Raw genomic sequence first — 14,199 nt, forward strand, 5'->3', positions numbered from 1 at the left:
ATTTTTTGATATGGTTTGCCTTCAATTTTTAGAAGTTCTACAAAATTTCCAAAGAGCATGTATACAGTGTGGGAAAACATAATAGGCACAAGGTGACATATTTAAATGTTTCAATTATATATTTAAAATAGAGGATATACAATAAAATCATTCAAATATTATTGTTCATTTAGAAAATTAATTAACATTTGAGTAAATATTTAAGGTTTGTTTGAGTTTACAAAGTGAAAACGAATACATTTTGTATTTCAGCTTGAAAATAAAAATGGGTACAAACATTAATTCTTTATTTTTGTGTTATTTTATTGAATAATTACTTTTTTCCATTCAAATCTAATATTTTGTTGATGCTCCTTTCGTTTTGAGTATCCTTCTTTCGCAGTATGGAGTTGACAAGCTTAGAGCAAGTCGTAACCGGTATTGAATACCATGCTTCCTGGACTTTTCTCCATAATTCGTACTCATTTTCCATTTTTGTGCACTGGCTGATTTTTTCAGTCACTCCATAGGTGTTCTATAGGACTAAGATCCGGCGTCAGGGAGGGCCGTTCTGTAGCTTCAACATTATTGCGCTGAAATCACGATTTTACTAGTTACAAGCCATGTTTCGGGTCGTTGTCATGCATGAACTCGCATTTTAGTGACATGTGCTCTCCCGCATAGGGCAGCATTACAGTATTAAGGCTGTTGAGATAATCTGTTGAACAAATTTTGTCTTGTATCCAATAAATCTGTCCAGCTGCCGCAAATCATCCCCATAACGTTATTGATCTGCCTCCTTTAATTGTTTTTCGTATATATCTGGGGTGAAATTCGGCATTTTCAGGTCGTCGTACAAAAGTTTTGACATAAGATCCAAATAAATTAAATTTGCTTCATCCGATCATAGGACGTTATTCTAATTTCCATGAAGCATGTGTGTCTGAGCAAATTCAGTTATTTTTTACATTTAGTTGGCATAAAAACAGAAGTTTCCTTGCACTTCTTTTAGTTAGACCAGCTTCTTGAAGTTAAAATGGATACATTTTTGATTGCCTAACCAAATGGCCAAACTGCGCTCTTGGTTTCCGTTCCGTCCTATTTTTTCAATTTTTTACACGTGTTTTGAAGGAATTACAGACCATAATTTTGTGTCATTTCACTATGTCCGAATCTATACAAACCTGTGCTATAAAATATGGAAATGCTATCCCTATAATTTTTTTCAGCACTGCTTATACATAATAATATATAATAAATGGTTTCAAAGATATTAAATATCTATCTATAATACTTTGCCTGAGGCGTAATTAAGTAACGATTGAACTGGTCATGAATTGAAAACTAAAGCAGTACCGTTTTACTATCGACAATTCCCTCTGGGATGTTTTCGAATAGCAATATTGTTGTTTACAGTTTTCAAGGTATAATATTTAATGACTTGAGAGTAGAGCAGTATAATATTATTAAATTTATAAATTTTGGGTATTTTTTTAAATTGAGGGTCACTCTGAGTAGGTTATTTGTTCCTTTTAAGGCACCTGCAAAGTTATAACAACAAATATATGTACTATTTCATACAGCTTAGAGCATAAATTTCATGTCAGAATATATATGACACATATTTATATGACGGTTCCACAAAATGACATAGCAATACTGGCAAGCATTGACTAAATTTTTTTTCCTGCGGATATACTCATATACATACATACAACTCATATATGTACATATGTATGTGTATATTTAAATCATGGGTCATGCCACTTGTTAAGTAATTTAGAAAATATTTGTTTAACTGCCATCCGATGTAGGGTATGTATTTGGAAAACTACTTCTAAAAGTCTTTCACATTTTTGTTTTTACTTTTTTTTGTTACATTTTTTTAGTTATGCTGTGTGTGTATAATTATAGCTTTTCAAGCTGTTGTCCCAGAAAACACAAAATTTGTAACTTACTGTACATATAAATATGTATGTACATATATCAAGGGAATATAAGCATTTTTTACCCTACCACCCTGCCTAATCAGATGAATAGTTTCAGTAAATTTTGAAAGAAGTATTTTCTATACAGCGCAGGGCTTTTAAGCTTTAAAACTTTTGCCTCTACTTGTTTACTGCAAAGGATTTTTAATTTTAGAAAAGCCATTAAAAATGCCTACACACAAACATATGTATATTTAGCCAAAAACAATCTAAATTTAAATTATTATTTTTTTAACTATTTTATGCATTGTATTGGTCACAGTAATAAGAAAATAAGTGATAGTAATAATGTCAAGTATGGATGAATGCTCAAAAATAGTTTTCTCAAGCATTCCGTTATCAATCATAAAAACATTCAATTATCAATCACAATAAATTTGCTATTTCAATTGAATAGACACAATGGAATTTTTAGACCTTTACGCTTACAAGTGGCAAAATACTTTCTTATATACCTAATGCTTTATTATGCATACATATACGTACATATGTATGGTTATATAGTATATACTAAATCATATATACATTATACGCTTGTACATACATACATATATGCAAATTCAAACGCAACTTTTCGTAGAAGCGTAAAAACAAAATATATTTGGGTGAATTCCACCAAAAGTGCTCACTTGTACATATGTATATGTATGTACTATATATGTATATGTATAAAGCAGATTTTGAAGCATAAATAAACACACGAACATTCTCACTGGCAAAAGGCCAACGAATTTCTTTAAGAGATGAATCAACGGCTAAATAATAGAAAAAGTTAAATTTTTCGTAGTGATTATTAGGTGCCCAGAAAATATTTATGTCGGGACACTGTTGAAAATGCATGCATCATCAGTTTGTAAACTTCCGCATAAATGTAAAAACATATTTTGTAATTACATATGGTACCTACCAACTACGGCGGGTGTCTAGGCGACCTTGTTTAATAATTTTGTGGAATGTGTGTATATAAATATTCAGAGTGGATCGCGGCCACTGTAGCTTTTGAATCAAAACTACTAATAATTCGAATATAAACTACAAATATTTAATATCTCCTACCACAATTTGTTAACCACAGTTTTAAAATGTTCCCGACAGTTTGACATAAGATACTAGGAGTTAGGGAAAACCTATGCACTCTAAAGCTGAAAAGCTGAAAAGTATTCACAGAGACCAAGACTAATTGGAAATTTATGATTTTTGTTTATTTTACACCTCAAAAGTTTATTATTTTTAAATCTAGACAATAACCACATTAACTGAACTTTACAGTGTGCTTTTGATTGTGAAACAATAATATTTATGTAAATATACATATATATTCTTAACGCTTAAAGCTTTTATACACTTTTCATAGCGTATTATAACAATATAACATAATTTTACAACGCCCAAAAAGCAACTGAAAAGTCCACTACTTATTTTAGTATATATTTATGGAAATTTAGAACGTTAAACATGCAAGCATCGGATTCCTTAGTACGAAAAACTACTTCATTAGCGCATTAAGCATTCTTTTTCGCACGAAAACCGAAAATTGCGCTTCCAACACGCACAATGGTGCTGCCCGCCTCAATCTAAAGTAAAGTGAAATGCAAAATTTAAAAATGAGATGACAAAAAGAAGTTATTCACAAATAATATTTACCGCATGTTCAAAATCATCAGACATGCCCATGGACACTTGCACTGACTCTAGGTCCAGATTATTCTCTTCACAGATTTGCTTGTGCACATTTATAAGGGACACGAAGTCGGGATTCGGACCAGTTGAATAATCAAAGCCAAATGCGCCAATTGTCATAACTCCTTCTAATTGCAGATGCTTTAGATTTTCTTTTATATGTTTGTACAGTGCTGGAGCTTCGCTTGGTGGCACGCCATTCTTGGCTAGTAAAAATAAATTTTTGGATAATTACTTAGTATTACGATCACAGCATTTTTTGTTTACCTTCTTCGCCACTAGTGTTGATTTGTATTAAAACTGAAAGTGGCTGTTTATTGTCACCTTGAAATTTTTCCCAAGCGGTGTTTAGTCCATTGGCTAATCTTTCGTTGTCAACGGTTTGAATCATATATAGGTTAGGTAGCTTCAGCACCTTAAATTTAAAAATAAAATAATAATGGTATTAATTCAATGAAAACAACTAAAAACGACAACATCGGTTGCATCGAAGCTAAAATACCCTTCACAATTCAAAAAGTTTCCATGAAGTAACTGCACGATCGTTCAGTTTGTTCGGGGATTGTACAGTTGACTTTATATATATTCCATGGCGATTTTCATGAAGAAATTTTGTCAAGTAAAAAAGTTTTCCCTACATAGACATGATTTTGATCGATCATTCTGTTTGACTTGATTTGAACCTGTTCTAGTGCGATATTGGCGGTTCCAAAAACTGGGCAACTTCTTGAGGAGAGGTGGTGTGCCGAATTTCAGATCGATATATCGAAAACTGAGGGTCTAGTTTGCATTTATACAGACGGACAGATAGACCGACAAACAGACAGACCGACAAAGTTCGTCTTGCTGATTATTCAAATACATATAACATGTATTTTATAGGATTTTCGAGGTTTATTTCTCGGCGTTACAAATAAACTTTGTAGCAAATTTAACAGACGTTGTTCAGAGTATAAAAAATAGTTCACATTTTGACGGTATAAAAAAAACCAAATCAAAATATTTTCATATAAAACCGTGTGTGGTGCTTGGTAATTTGTAAATACCTTATTAAACCTACCTTATTGATTTTATTGTTTTGTAGATGACCAATAAAATGCCATTTAATATCCTGACAATGTTTCAGAATTTCAGGGTGTTGCGCTTTTTCCACTAGCTCCTGCACGTAATTTTCACCGAAATGTCGCTGGCCAGCTTCATAGGCTTCGATGATCATTTCCACCGGCTTTGTTTTACTAACCGCCACAAGCTGTGGTTTTGGTGCTTTAATATGCTAATGTAAAATATATAAATAAGGAATGTAAGTCATATTATACAGTTTAAATAATATATTAAGTTACTTACCGGCGGCCGGCGTGCTAGGGCCTCATCGATGCGCTTTAAAATGGATTCTATGCCCGCTTTGACATTCACATCCGACATTGCGCGTATCATAGAGTTCGAGACGTTAAATGTAATGAGTTTTTAGCAACTTCGTTTATTTGTTTTATATAAGTAAACGTTATCAGTAATTTATGATAAATAAATATTTGCGATATGTGCTGGAAAACTAATAAATGACAAAACAAAAACACGGAAAAAATATAAATCAGCTGTTTGTGTATGATGGTGACATCTGTGTGTGAGATTTTTGGAATTGAATGATGTATGAAATTTGAGACCTGGATGTCGCTCAAATATTGCTCTCTCAAAGACGGTTAATAACATAGAAAACGAGTTCTATGTTTTTGTTAGTTGCTGGAAAATATATTTATTAATTTCTTTTTGTAATGAAAATTGGTTTGTGCACATATATATGCATATTCATTTATATTTTTTTGATCACCCATATGTACGCGTATATATGTCAGTTACAGCTATTTTGCAGCCAAATTATAACTGTAACCTTTTTAGCCGCATTAAAGGGAAATTTTTAATGGTGAAGTATTGGATTTTGTTTTTGTTACAAAATTATTACAAGGCCCAGAATCAGAATTCGAACTCAATTTTGAATTCGATAAAGAAGAAATCAAAAATCACAAAATTAAAAAATAGACAATTAAAGAAATTAGAAAAATAATAAAAACAAATAAATTTGTATTCTAAAAATCCGAAAAAAAACTATCAAAATTTCGCAGTTTAGTGGTTGTGGTGTACCAACAAAACCAAACATAATGGTGAACGCAATAGAAAATGTGTTCTACACCTTAAGGAATATTCTCATTAGAATAACACTGGGCCCAATATCTTTCGTATTTCTTGAACTTTCTAAATTTGTGCTTGTGCTGGCGTTGGCCTTCTGGATAACGGTTGGCATTTTTATGATGGTATAGCTATTTATCTCTCGCCACACTTTATTAGTACAACAACATTTAGTACAATATTTAAATTTTCAGTGGGAGAGCATAATGCCTGAAGCGGCAAGTCGTCTCTCGGCGGCAGCCGCCGCTGTTGTTGCCAATTCAAGTGGTCTTATGCCCAGTGACGAAGATAAGGACAATGCTAAAGAGTCGGGAAGTTATCCCTTTGTTGTAGATTTGCCAAAGACTGAATCGTTGTCTTTGGGGAAACAAGTTATAGAAGAAGCATTGCTCCAAAAAGTGACGTCAGAAGGGAAAAGTCCGAGTGTAGTGGCGAGTGCTAAGGGCGTTACATTAGAAGCTAAAGATGAAAATAAGAATGAGATTAGCAAGTCTGAAGTTCCAGCCGTTAAGAGCATTACAGAGGAAGCTAAAGATGAAATTAAAATTGAAATTAGCAAAGCTGAAGTGGCGTCTGCAGAAGCTGCTGTCTCCAAACAACCTTCCACAGCAATGGAAAGTGAAGCTGGTGACTCTGGTAAACTGATTGAATGAAGAAAATATTAATTTACTTTTTGATCAACACTCTGTAATAGGAGAGAAGCAGAAAACGTGAAACAAGAATTTAAATTTGTTTGGTTGAACTGAATTTTTGGTGAACTCTTTAGAAAGTTTAATAATAAAAGTCTAGAAATATATGTATAAACATTTGTGAATCTGTTGATTTAACCAAGTTATCCTTCTGGTGTGAAAATTCATTCCAGGACACTTCTGGTCGATATGTGAACCGTGGTTACTGCCTTCATTGTGGGTTGGCTGTCTATGTAGATATTAAACCTGGAGTTGCCTACTGATGTGTTGTAGGCTTGCTCCGAGGCTTTTCCAGCCTAACTTTGGACAACATATCCACGCATCAACCTCGTCCCCACCTTCTTTCGCAATTGAAAAGTGGAATAATGTAGTCGGCGCTTGCCAAACCGCCATTAACCACCGAGCTATGCCCGAAGTTTCCATATGTCAATTCTCTTGCAGCGAGTACGCACCCCGCCGATTTTAGCAGTTGAAGTAGTTCTTATAGCTTCCGTTATGCACCGCGCAGCCAGCTTTTTCGTCCTTTCGGTGGGTAGATTTCCGTGCCCTTGTCCAGCATACGAGTACTACTGCACCGTAGAGCAGAATTGGTCTTATAATAGCATTTATACCATTGAATGAGAGAGGCAGAAAGACCTCAGTTTCCTACATATAAATAACGTATTGCTGGACTTTCGCACTCCTTCTTCCACACCAGTACCACAAGGCGACTTTTGCGATCATTGAGAGAGAGTTGTGCCCCATTTATCGAAGGTTGCTTGTGTTGTACGATTTTGTATTTTCTTCGAATTCAACCCTTTACACATTAAGTTTACTAAATAAAATATAATAAAGTAGTGAACAAATATTGAAGTAAAAAAAATATAAACGGGTGGCAACCTTTCAAAAAACATTTCAATTGTAAACTTGCCTAAATCTGTTACGTTTAAGCTTCATATATTAATATTTAATACATTATAGAAATTTAAATAAAGTAATTTTTAGCAGGTGGCAACCTTACAATCATAATTATTATGAAAATTTTAAAAATATAATTAAATAAATATATTCGAATCGAAGCAGTCAGCAACATGGCGTGTGTGACGAAAATTCGTTGCGTCACACAATTTTGTTGCAGTCAATAAATTTTAATGTGGTACTTACCCCAACTCATTTCATAACTCAAACATAAAATTACATAAATCAAAAAAAATAATAATAATAATAAGCAAAAAATTGTGAATTCACGAATATCACATACAATATACATTTGTGTTCTTGAAAATAGTAGTTCAATAGCTTCTTATATTTGAGATCTTTCCCAACTTATTAGATTTTCGAAGTCAGCAAACGTGATTATTTTTAAAGAATAGACATTCCTAATTATAAAAACAAAAACAAAAATTTACATTTGCTTTTAATATTTTCTGCAAATGCAATATTTTCATTAAAATAGTAGTGCTTCACGTTAGGGGTCGATATATGAATAATGATTAGATAGTTGTGATAAATAATTGTATTTAAAAGATTTCAAAATTTTCTTATGACATTTTTTTGAAATCCCAGTGCCCTTTTATTTTTAGTGGGTAGAGGAAGAAATTGTTCTATTGTGAAGGGATAATTGATAATAAAGCTAAGGAAACAAGACAGACCCAACAGGAAAACGATGTTATAACTAGTTGGATGCAGCTCCACAGTGATAAGCAATGCTGTAAAATACAATGATAAAACAGCGAATCATGGTTGGAAAAGTTCAAGACCCAATATTATAGAACAGGCAGATTACATAACATTCAAAATCAAGTCCTAACAATTCTCAAAAATTATAAATTATAAAAATGTTAAATGGCTGCTTATTACTCTTACAAATCGTAAGCAATTTGAAAATAAGAAGCTCCCCGAAAGTAACTCTTTCGATGAAAAAACATGTGGCTGCAAGAATAAAGTTCTAAAACGAACATATCAGTTAGCCATCCACAAATTGGAGGAATGTGGTGTGGACCATTGAAAGCAAAATTGCTGCTTTCTGAAGGAGCAGTGTCCAAAAGGTATATCCGTTCACGACCAAAAACATAACATCATATAAACTACCAAATATTTTTAAACATGGTGATCTGAGCATTATAGTATGATCTTGCTTTTTGTACTACGGTGTTGGTCCTACATAAGTATTTGATTCATGGGATCAAGAACCAAACCGGTTATATACATAAATATCTTCAAGAATGTTATGTTATTACTTGACAGCTGGGAAATGTCTATCAAAAAGGTCGCTTGAATGGGATAACGACTCAAAACGTACAATCAAATCAGCTAAGAAGTGATAGTGCAGGCACAGGACCTGAATTCAATAATAAATTTATGGGGAAATCTTTAATGAGTTGTAACAAATCCATTAAATGAAAAAAAAAAATCGGCTAGTGGACAAGAAGGCATTTCCTCGAATCCCTATGAAACGAGATCAGGATCTAATAGAGCCTATGCAACGCCGATGTATGGATGTAATAAAAAATAGAAACTTTACAATCAACTATTAGTCAATCGAAAACATTACTACAGTCTGTCAAGTACGGGCGTGGTCGGGATAATTTATAAAAAAAATATTTTACGAAACTTTCATATTTATGTATACATTGTACACATTACAAACAATGATGCAATTTGGTCAATAATGTGTCCAGTCACCACTGGTGTCGATAATTGCCTAGCATCTCCGAGGCATGCTTTCTACTAATTTGACGGCATATTCTAGTGGCAAGGATCTCCAGATGTGACGAATTTCATAAGACAACTGCTTCAAAGTGTATGTGCGTCTTCCACGAAGCTTCTGTTTAATATATGCCCACACATTTTCAATGGGGTTTGCTTCGAGCGACTGCGACGGCCATTCCAATGTTGAGTTTTCCACTGAGTACAGAGCTTGCTGCGGTGTTTAGGATCGTTGTCCTCATGCAGAATCCAATCTTCATTTTTTCTGATGAACCATCGTTTGGCAGATAGCAGTAAAGCCTTGTTGTAGATTTTTATCATTTTGTTGGCATTTAGGTTATCAGTAAAGAGGTACGAAGTGCCGAATCCCTGCTTTGAGAAGCAGCTCCAAAGATGCACCTTTATTCCATGTTTTACGGTCCGCTGAACAAGCCTATTGGTGGAAGTTGACCAGGCTCGCGTGAGGACAGAACGTGCCCATTTAGAACATTTATCAGTAAAAATTACATTTTCAAAATCTTTATCAATATTCTCATGCTCCCAAGCGAGTCGCTTTGTCACAAGTTTTTCAGTCAGCAGAGGCTTCTTCATTGTGTTGCGCCATTTCAGATCATGAGTATGAAGAAGTGTTCGGATAGTTTCGTAGGATATATCTAAAGCTTTTGCCGTTAATTTTGCTTGACCTTGCCGCAGTGTTAAAGCAGGATTCCGCCAAAACAGATTCACTATTCTTTTTTCATCTATTTTGTTCACTTTTCCTATCGAACCACGTTCTGGTAAATCATCGACATTTTTAGCCACTTTATATCGCTGTATCCACTTCTGCATAAATGAATTCGACTTTCTCATATATTTAGCAGCCGCTGATTGCGACATTTTGGGACCTTTCAGTTGGATGCAAAGGAACACAGCTTCGTAGCGCGACGCATACTTAGCACTCATGGCGTTTAACGTGATTCTCTTTCAAAAGATCAACGACAACCGAACCTTTGTTGACAATGCATCAAAGGCAAAGCTTCCCTCTAACGGCAAGTGAAGGAATTAGAGCGAAATCTTTCATTAACTGTCGGTAAAGTCGACCTCTTACTTGACAGATTGTACATGAAAATTTAATGTTTAGTTATATTTACGTATTATACTGGGAAAAAAACTTTGTACATGGACAGAAAAAGTTAAAACTTACTTACAAATGTTATTGAATTTGTAATTTGTATATGATTGTGTTATAGACCTACCAGCACTACTATTTTCTTGAACACAACTGTACGTTGTAAATTCTCTTTCCAATTTGTAGATATTATAAATGTTTGTGTGATATGTGCAGTTACAAAACTTCGTCCATAATGATCACTTTTGATATCAGCAGTTACAATACCCCATAACCCACTATGTCAATATCCGTACATAAGCATGTTATTTACTCATATGTATGTACGTATGTATGTATGCACATTTTTTACTTTTTACTCATATTTATATTTTTTATATGCATGTATGTAAGTGTTGTGTGTGCATTAGAAAAATATTTGTGACCCTTATGACCATTAATTGTGAAGCATAAACGAACAGGTGAGCATCAAACACGAAAACACACATTCACACACATGCGAACTTCCACACATCCATTCATATATCGAAAACGTGAAATATTTGTATGCACGTGTGTGTATGTGTGTATGGCGGTGCGAAACGCGCATGCGCAATAGCATCGTTATTGCGATACGAAAAGCTGTACGAAAATCTAGAAAGCATACGGAGCAGTCGTTAATGAATATAATTAAAAACGCGAATATTATTAAAGTGAGTAATAACTGTACATCAAGGGGCGGACACGGCGAGTCACAAATTAAGCAAATGTGTGTGCATTGCTGTTTTAATTGTCTTAACCCTCGAATTGGGGCATAGAGTACAATTTTTATCGTTGTGGCCGTAAATTATGAGCAAAAAGATGAGAGTAGACGACCACATTATCACTAATTACCACTTTATGAGGCTATTTTTGTTTTTTTTTACAAAAAAAAAAAAAATGTCGCAAAACAGTCTAACAAAACTAGATAACTGTAAAGGTTGTGAACTGATTTCGTTGTTTGCCTCTTTTTTTAATGAAATATGTATTTTAAGGCGTGTTATACGTAGGTTGCCTTTTATATTTCGGGATTTGGCAACCCTAGTGTTGCAATCTGGCAACTGACAACTGACAATTTTAATGTAAATTTTGATATTTTTGATGTTATATTTTCTCAGAATGTTTTAACAGAAGCCCGCTATTTATGTTGTTTACAGTAACTTAAAATATTCATGTAGGCCAAAAATTAAATTATGTTTTACAACTTTGGTCGCAGATTAACGCAACAACAGTGTATCGATGACCTTAATTAAAATTTGGCGATGAAACCCCATCAAGGACCAGTGTTTATCGATGGAATCAATCAACTCTCCAAAAAATCATATACAATCAAGCTTTAAGGCAACAAAATTTACTGCATCAAAATATCAAATTACATACCTATATAATTTTTTATAATCATTTTCCTTACCATTTTTTAGTTCTGTTCAATACGACCAAATTTTGGCCACAATGCAGCTTTTTTGAAACACCATCATTTTTTCTATTTTCGATTTTTCTTGGACACTAATCTTAGAATGGACAATATCATCTCGTGGAGTTTTGTTTTTAAGTTTTATCTACAGAAAAGGTCAGAAGGGCTGCAGCATTGAATAACCTTTGTTTTAGCGCCGTCGGAGGTATTAAGTAACTAGAAAAATATTTAATTCATTTCTTCAAAACTTTTACTATTTATACTTAAAATATAATAAACATAAATATACCCTTAAAATTTTAAAACAATTGGACAATCGTTTTTTTTTTAATTTCCAAAAATCCGTAATAGGTATTCCCTTTGAATTTTTTTAAATATCTCGTCCTTCATTCAGTATAAGAGGAAGTATGAATCGACTCTTGGAACAGAGATCAACAGATGACAGGATGACAATTTTCACCGTTTTCGACGGATGTTCTCAAGCAAACGCCTCAATAAGGCTAAATATAACTCTTTATTGACCGTCTGTCCCTTCGAAACAAATTCATGATGCACCAAGCCACGAATATCGAAAAAAGTAATGAGCATTACTCTGATTTTTGAGCGGTTTTGGAGTGGTTTTTTTTGGTTTCGGTTCGTTTTTTCCTCCATTCGTGTGATTATTAATTATTTGCAGGTTATACTCATAAATCCACGTCTCATCGGCAGTTATAATGCTCTCGCACGATTAAGCATGTCTCTAGGGATCTGTTTACGGTACTTTTTCTTTTTTAATTCAGCTTTTTTGGGACGAGTCGACCAAGAACGTGTTTCATACCCACAATATCCACTAAAATCATTCGAACGGACTTGCGAGAGCTGTCAAAATCTCTTGCCATCTCTCTAACACCTGCTTTACGGTTTTCTAGCACCATATCCTTCACTTTTTTAATATTTTCATCAGTTGTTCAGAACGACACATGCCTTTAACGATCGCTCGACCGCCTTTGAGGGCTTTGTATCGGTCGTAGGCTTGTGTTTTCGGCAAGACTGCAGCACCGTAATCCTTTTCCAACCTTGGCAACGATTCCGCATACGAAATTTCAGTTTACAATTTTTTTTGCAGAACATCCGTGTATACTCTTTCTGGGAAATTAAATGCTGTACTGACGACAACATATACAATCTAAATCTTGATTCATTCAAAATGTTATATTAAAATCTGATATTCGAGCATCAATAAATAATTGACGTTAGTCCATATTATTTCCAATAGGTTATGAGCGTTACACGGTAAGTTATATTTGTACACATGCTTATGGACTGATATGCTATATATGTATGTATGTATGTATGTATGCATGTAGGTATATAAAAGTGATGAAAGCTCAGCGGGAAATATTTCGTCATACTCTTCCAATCAATGAATTTCAAATAATGCAATATTTGTGGGTCAAAAATGTGTAATGCCGGCGCACGGACCACAAGCCAATACATTTCAACAGTTCACCGTATTAGTGTTCCAAAGACAGGTTTCGGCGCATGCGCATGACTTCTTGCATGCTTACCTGTACGCTTACATACATACATATGTGGTTGTGTTAATATAAACGCTGTTATTTGTTTATTTTATTTTTAATTTTACTTTTGCTTTTAACATTTTCCCACTGCTTTCTTTTCGTTGGCGAACAAAATGTGATTTTTTTCATTTTTTTTTTTACTGAAAAAATGCTTGTGAGCTTAGATGTGTGTATGTATGTATGTATGTATGTCTTTTTGAAGGTTGTAATTTGCGAACTATATGAGCTGTATGTTTGGTAAAACATACATACATATAATGCAAAACGGACGTTATGTCTCGATTCGCTGCATAATTGTGACATCTCAAGCACCCGGCTATATAGGTACTTATGTATGTATGTATATGTATATTGTAGTTGAAATAGTAATGTGAGTTTTTAAATAAGTAAAAGTAATGTACCTTTCTAGAATTTAGTGTATTTTCAAAATTGGTGTTTTTTCATTTTGAAAATTTTTTGTATTGACTCGATCCCGTTGCGATCCGCGAAGAACCATTCAAACATGTATTTGGCGGCGGGAAGATTTCTCAGCTTAAAATTATCTCAACTTAAAAAAATAATAATAATAATATTAATTAGTCTTGCGAAGAACGGAGCAATAAGGTCTCCTTCTTTAAAATTAATAAAAACAAGAAAAAACGTTAACTTCGGTTGCACCGAAGCTAAATACCCTTCACAGGTGCATTTCTGTTAGTAACTATGTGTTCAGTTTGTATGAAAGCTATATGCTATAGTAATCCGGTCGGAACAATTTCTTCGGCGATTACATTGTTGCCTTAAAAAATAATCTATACCAAGTTTCGTGAATATATCTCGTCAAATGAGAAAGTTTTCCATAAAAGAACTTTATTCCGATCGCTCAGTTTGTATGAAAGCTATATGCTATAGTAATCCG

General features: G+C 33.8%; 2 protein-coding genes across 2 annotated transcripts; one reads left to right on the top strand and one right to left on the bottom strand.

Moving 5' to 3' along the window:
* Positions 1–3,144: 3,144 nt before the first annotated feature.
* Positions 3,145–5,211, bottom strand: LOC105231789 (pyridoxal phosphate homeostasis protein). The gene is made up of 5 exons (XM_011213247.4): positions 4,992–5,211; positions 4,708–4,920; positions 3,915–4,062; positions 3,612–3,853; positions 3,145–3,541 (listed from the first exon to the last, which is right to left on the bottom strand). The coding sequence occupies exons 1-5, from the start codon at positions 5,079–5,081 to the stop codon at positions 3,470–3,472; spliced, it is 765 nt and encodes a 254-aa protein (XP_011211549.2). The 5' UTR covers positions 5,082–5,211; the 3' UTR covers positions 3,145–3,469.
* Positions 5,212–5,593: 382 nt separating this feature from the next.
* LOC105231788 (uncharacterized) lies at positions 5,594–6,622 on the top strand. The gene is made up of 2 exons (XM_011213245.4): positions 5,594–5,953; positions 6,023–6,622. The coding sequence occupies exons 1-2, from the start codon at positions 5,801–5,803 to the stop codon at positions 6,479–6,481; spliced, it is 612 nt and encodes a 203-aa protein (XP_011211547.2). The 5' UTR covers positions 5,594–5,800; the 3' UTR covers positions 6,482–6,622.
* The last annotated feature ends 7,577 nt before the right edge of the window (positions 6,623–14,199 follow it).

This window comes from Bactrocera dorsalis, chromosome 2, assembly GCF_023373825.1.
Source record: "Bactrocera dorsalis isolate Fly_Bdor chromosome 2, ASM2337382v1, whole genome shotgun sequence".
Classification (NCBI taxonomy): domain Eukaryota; kingdom Metazoa; phylum Arthropoda; class Insecta; order Diptera; family Tephritidae; genus Bactrocera; species Bactrocera dorsalis.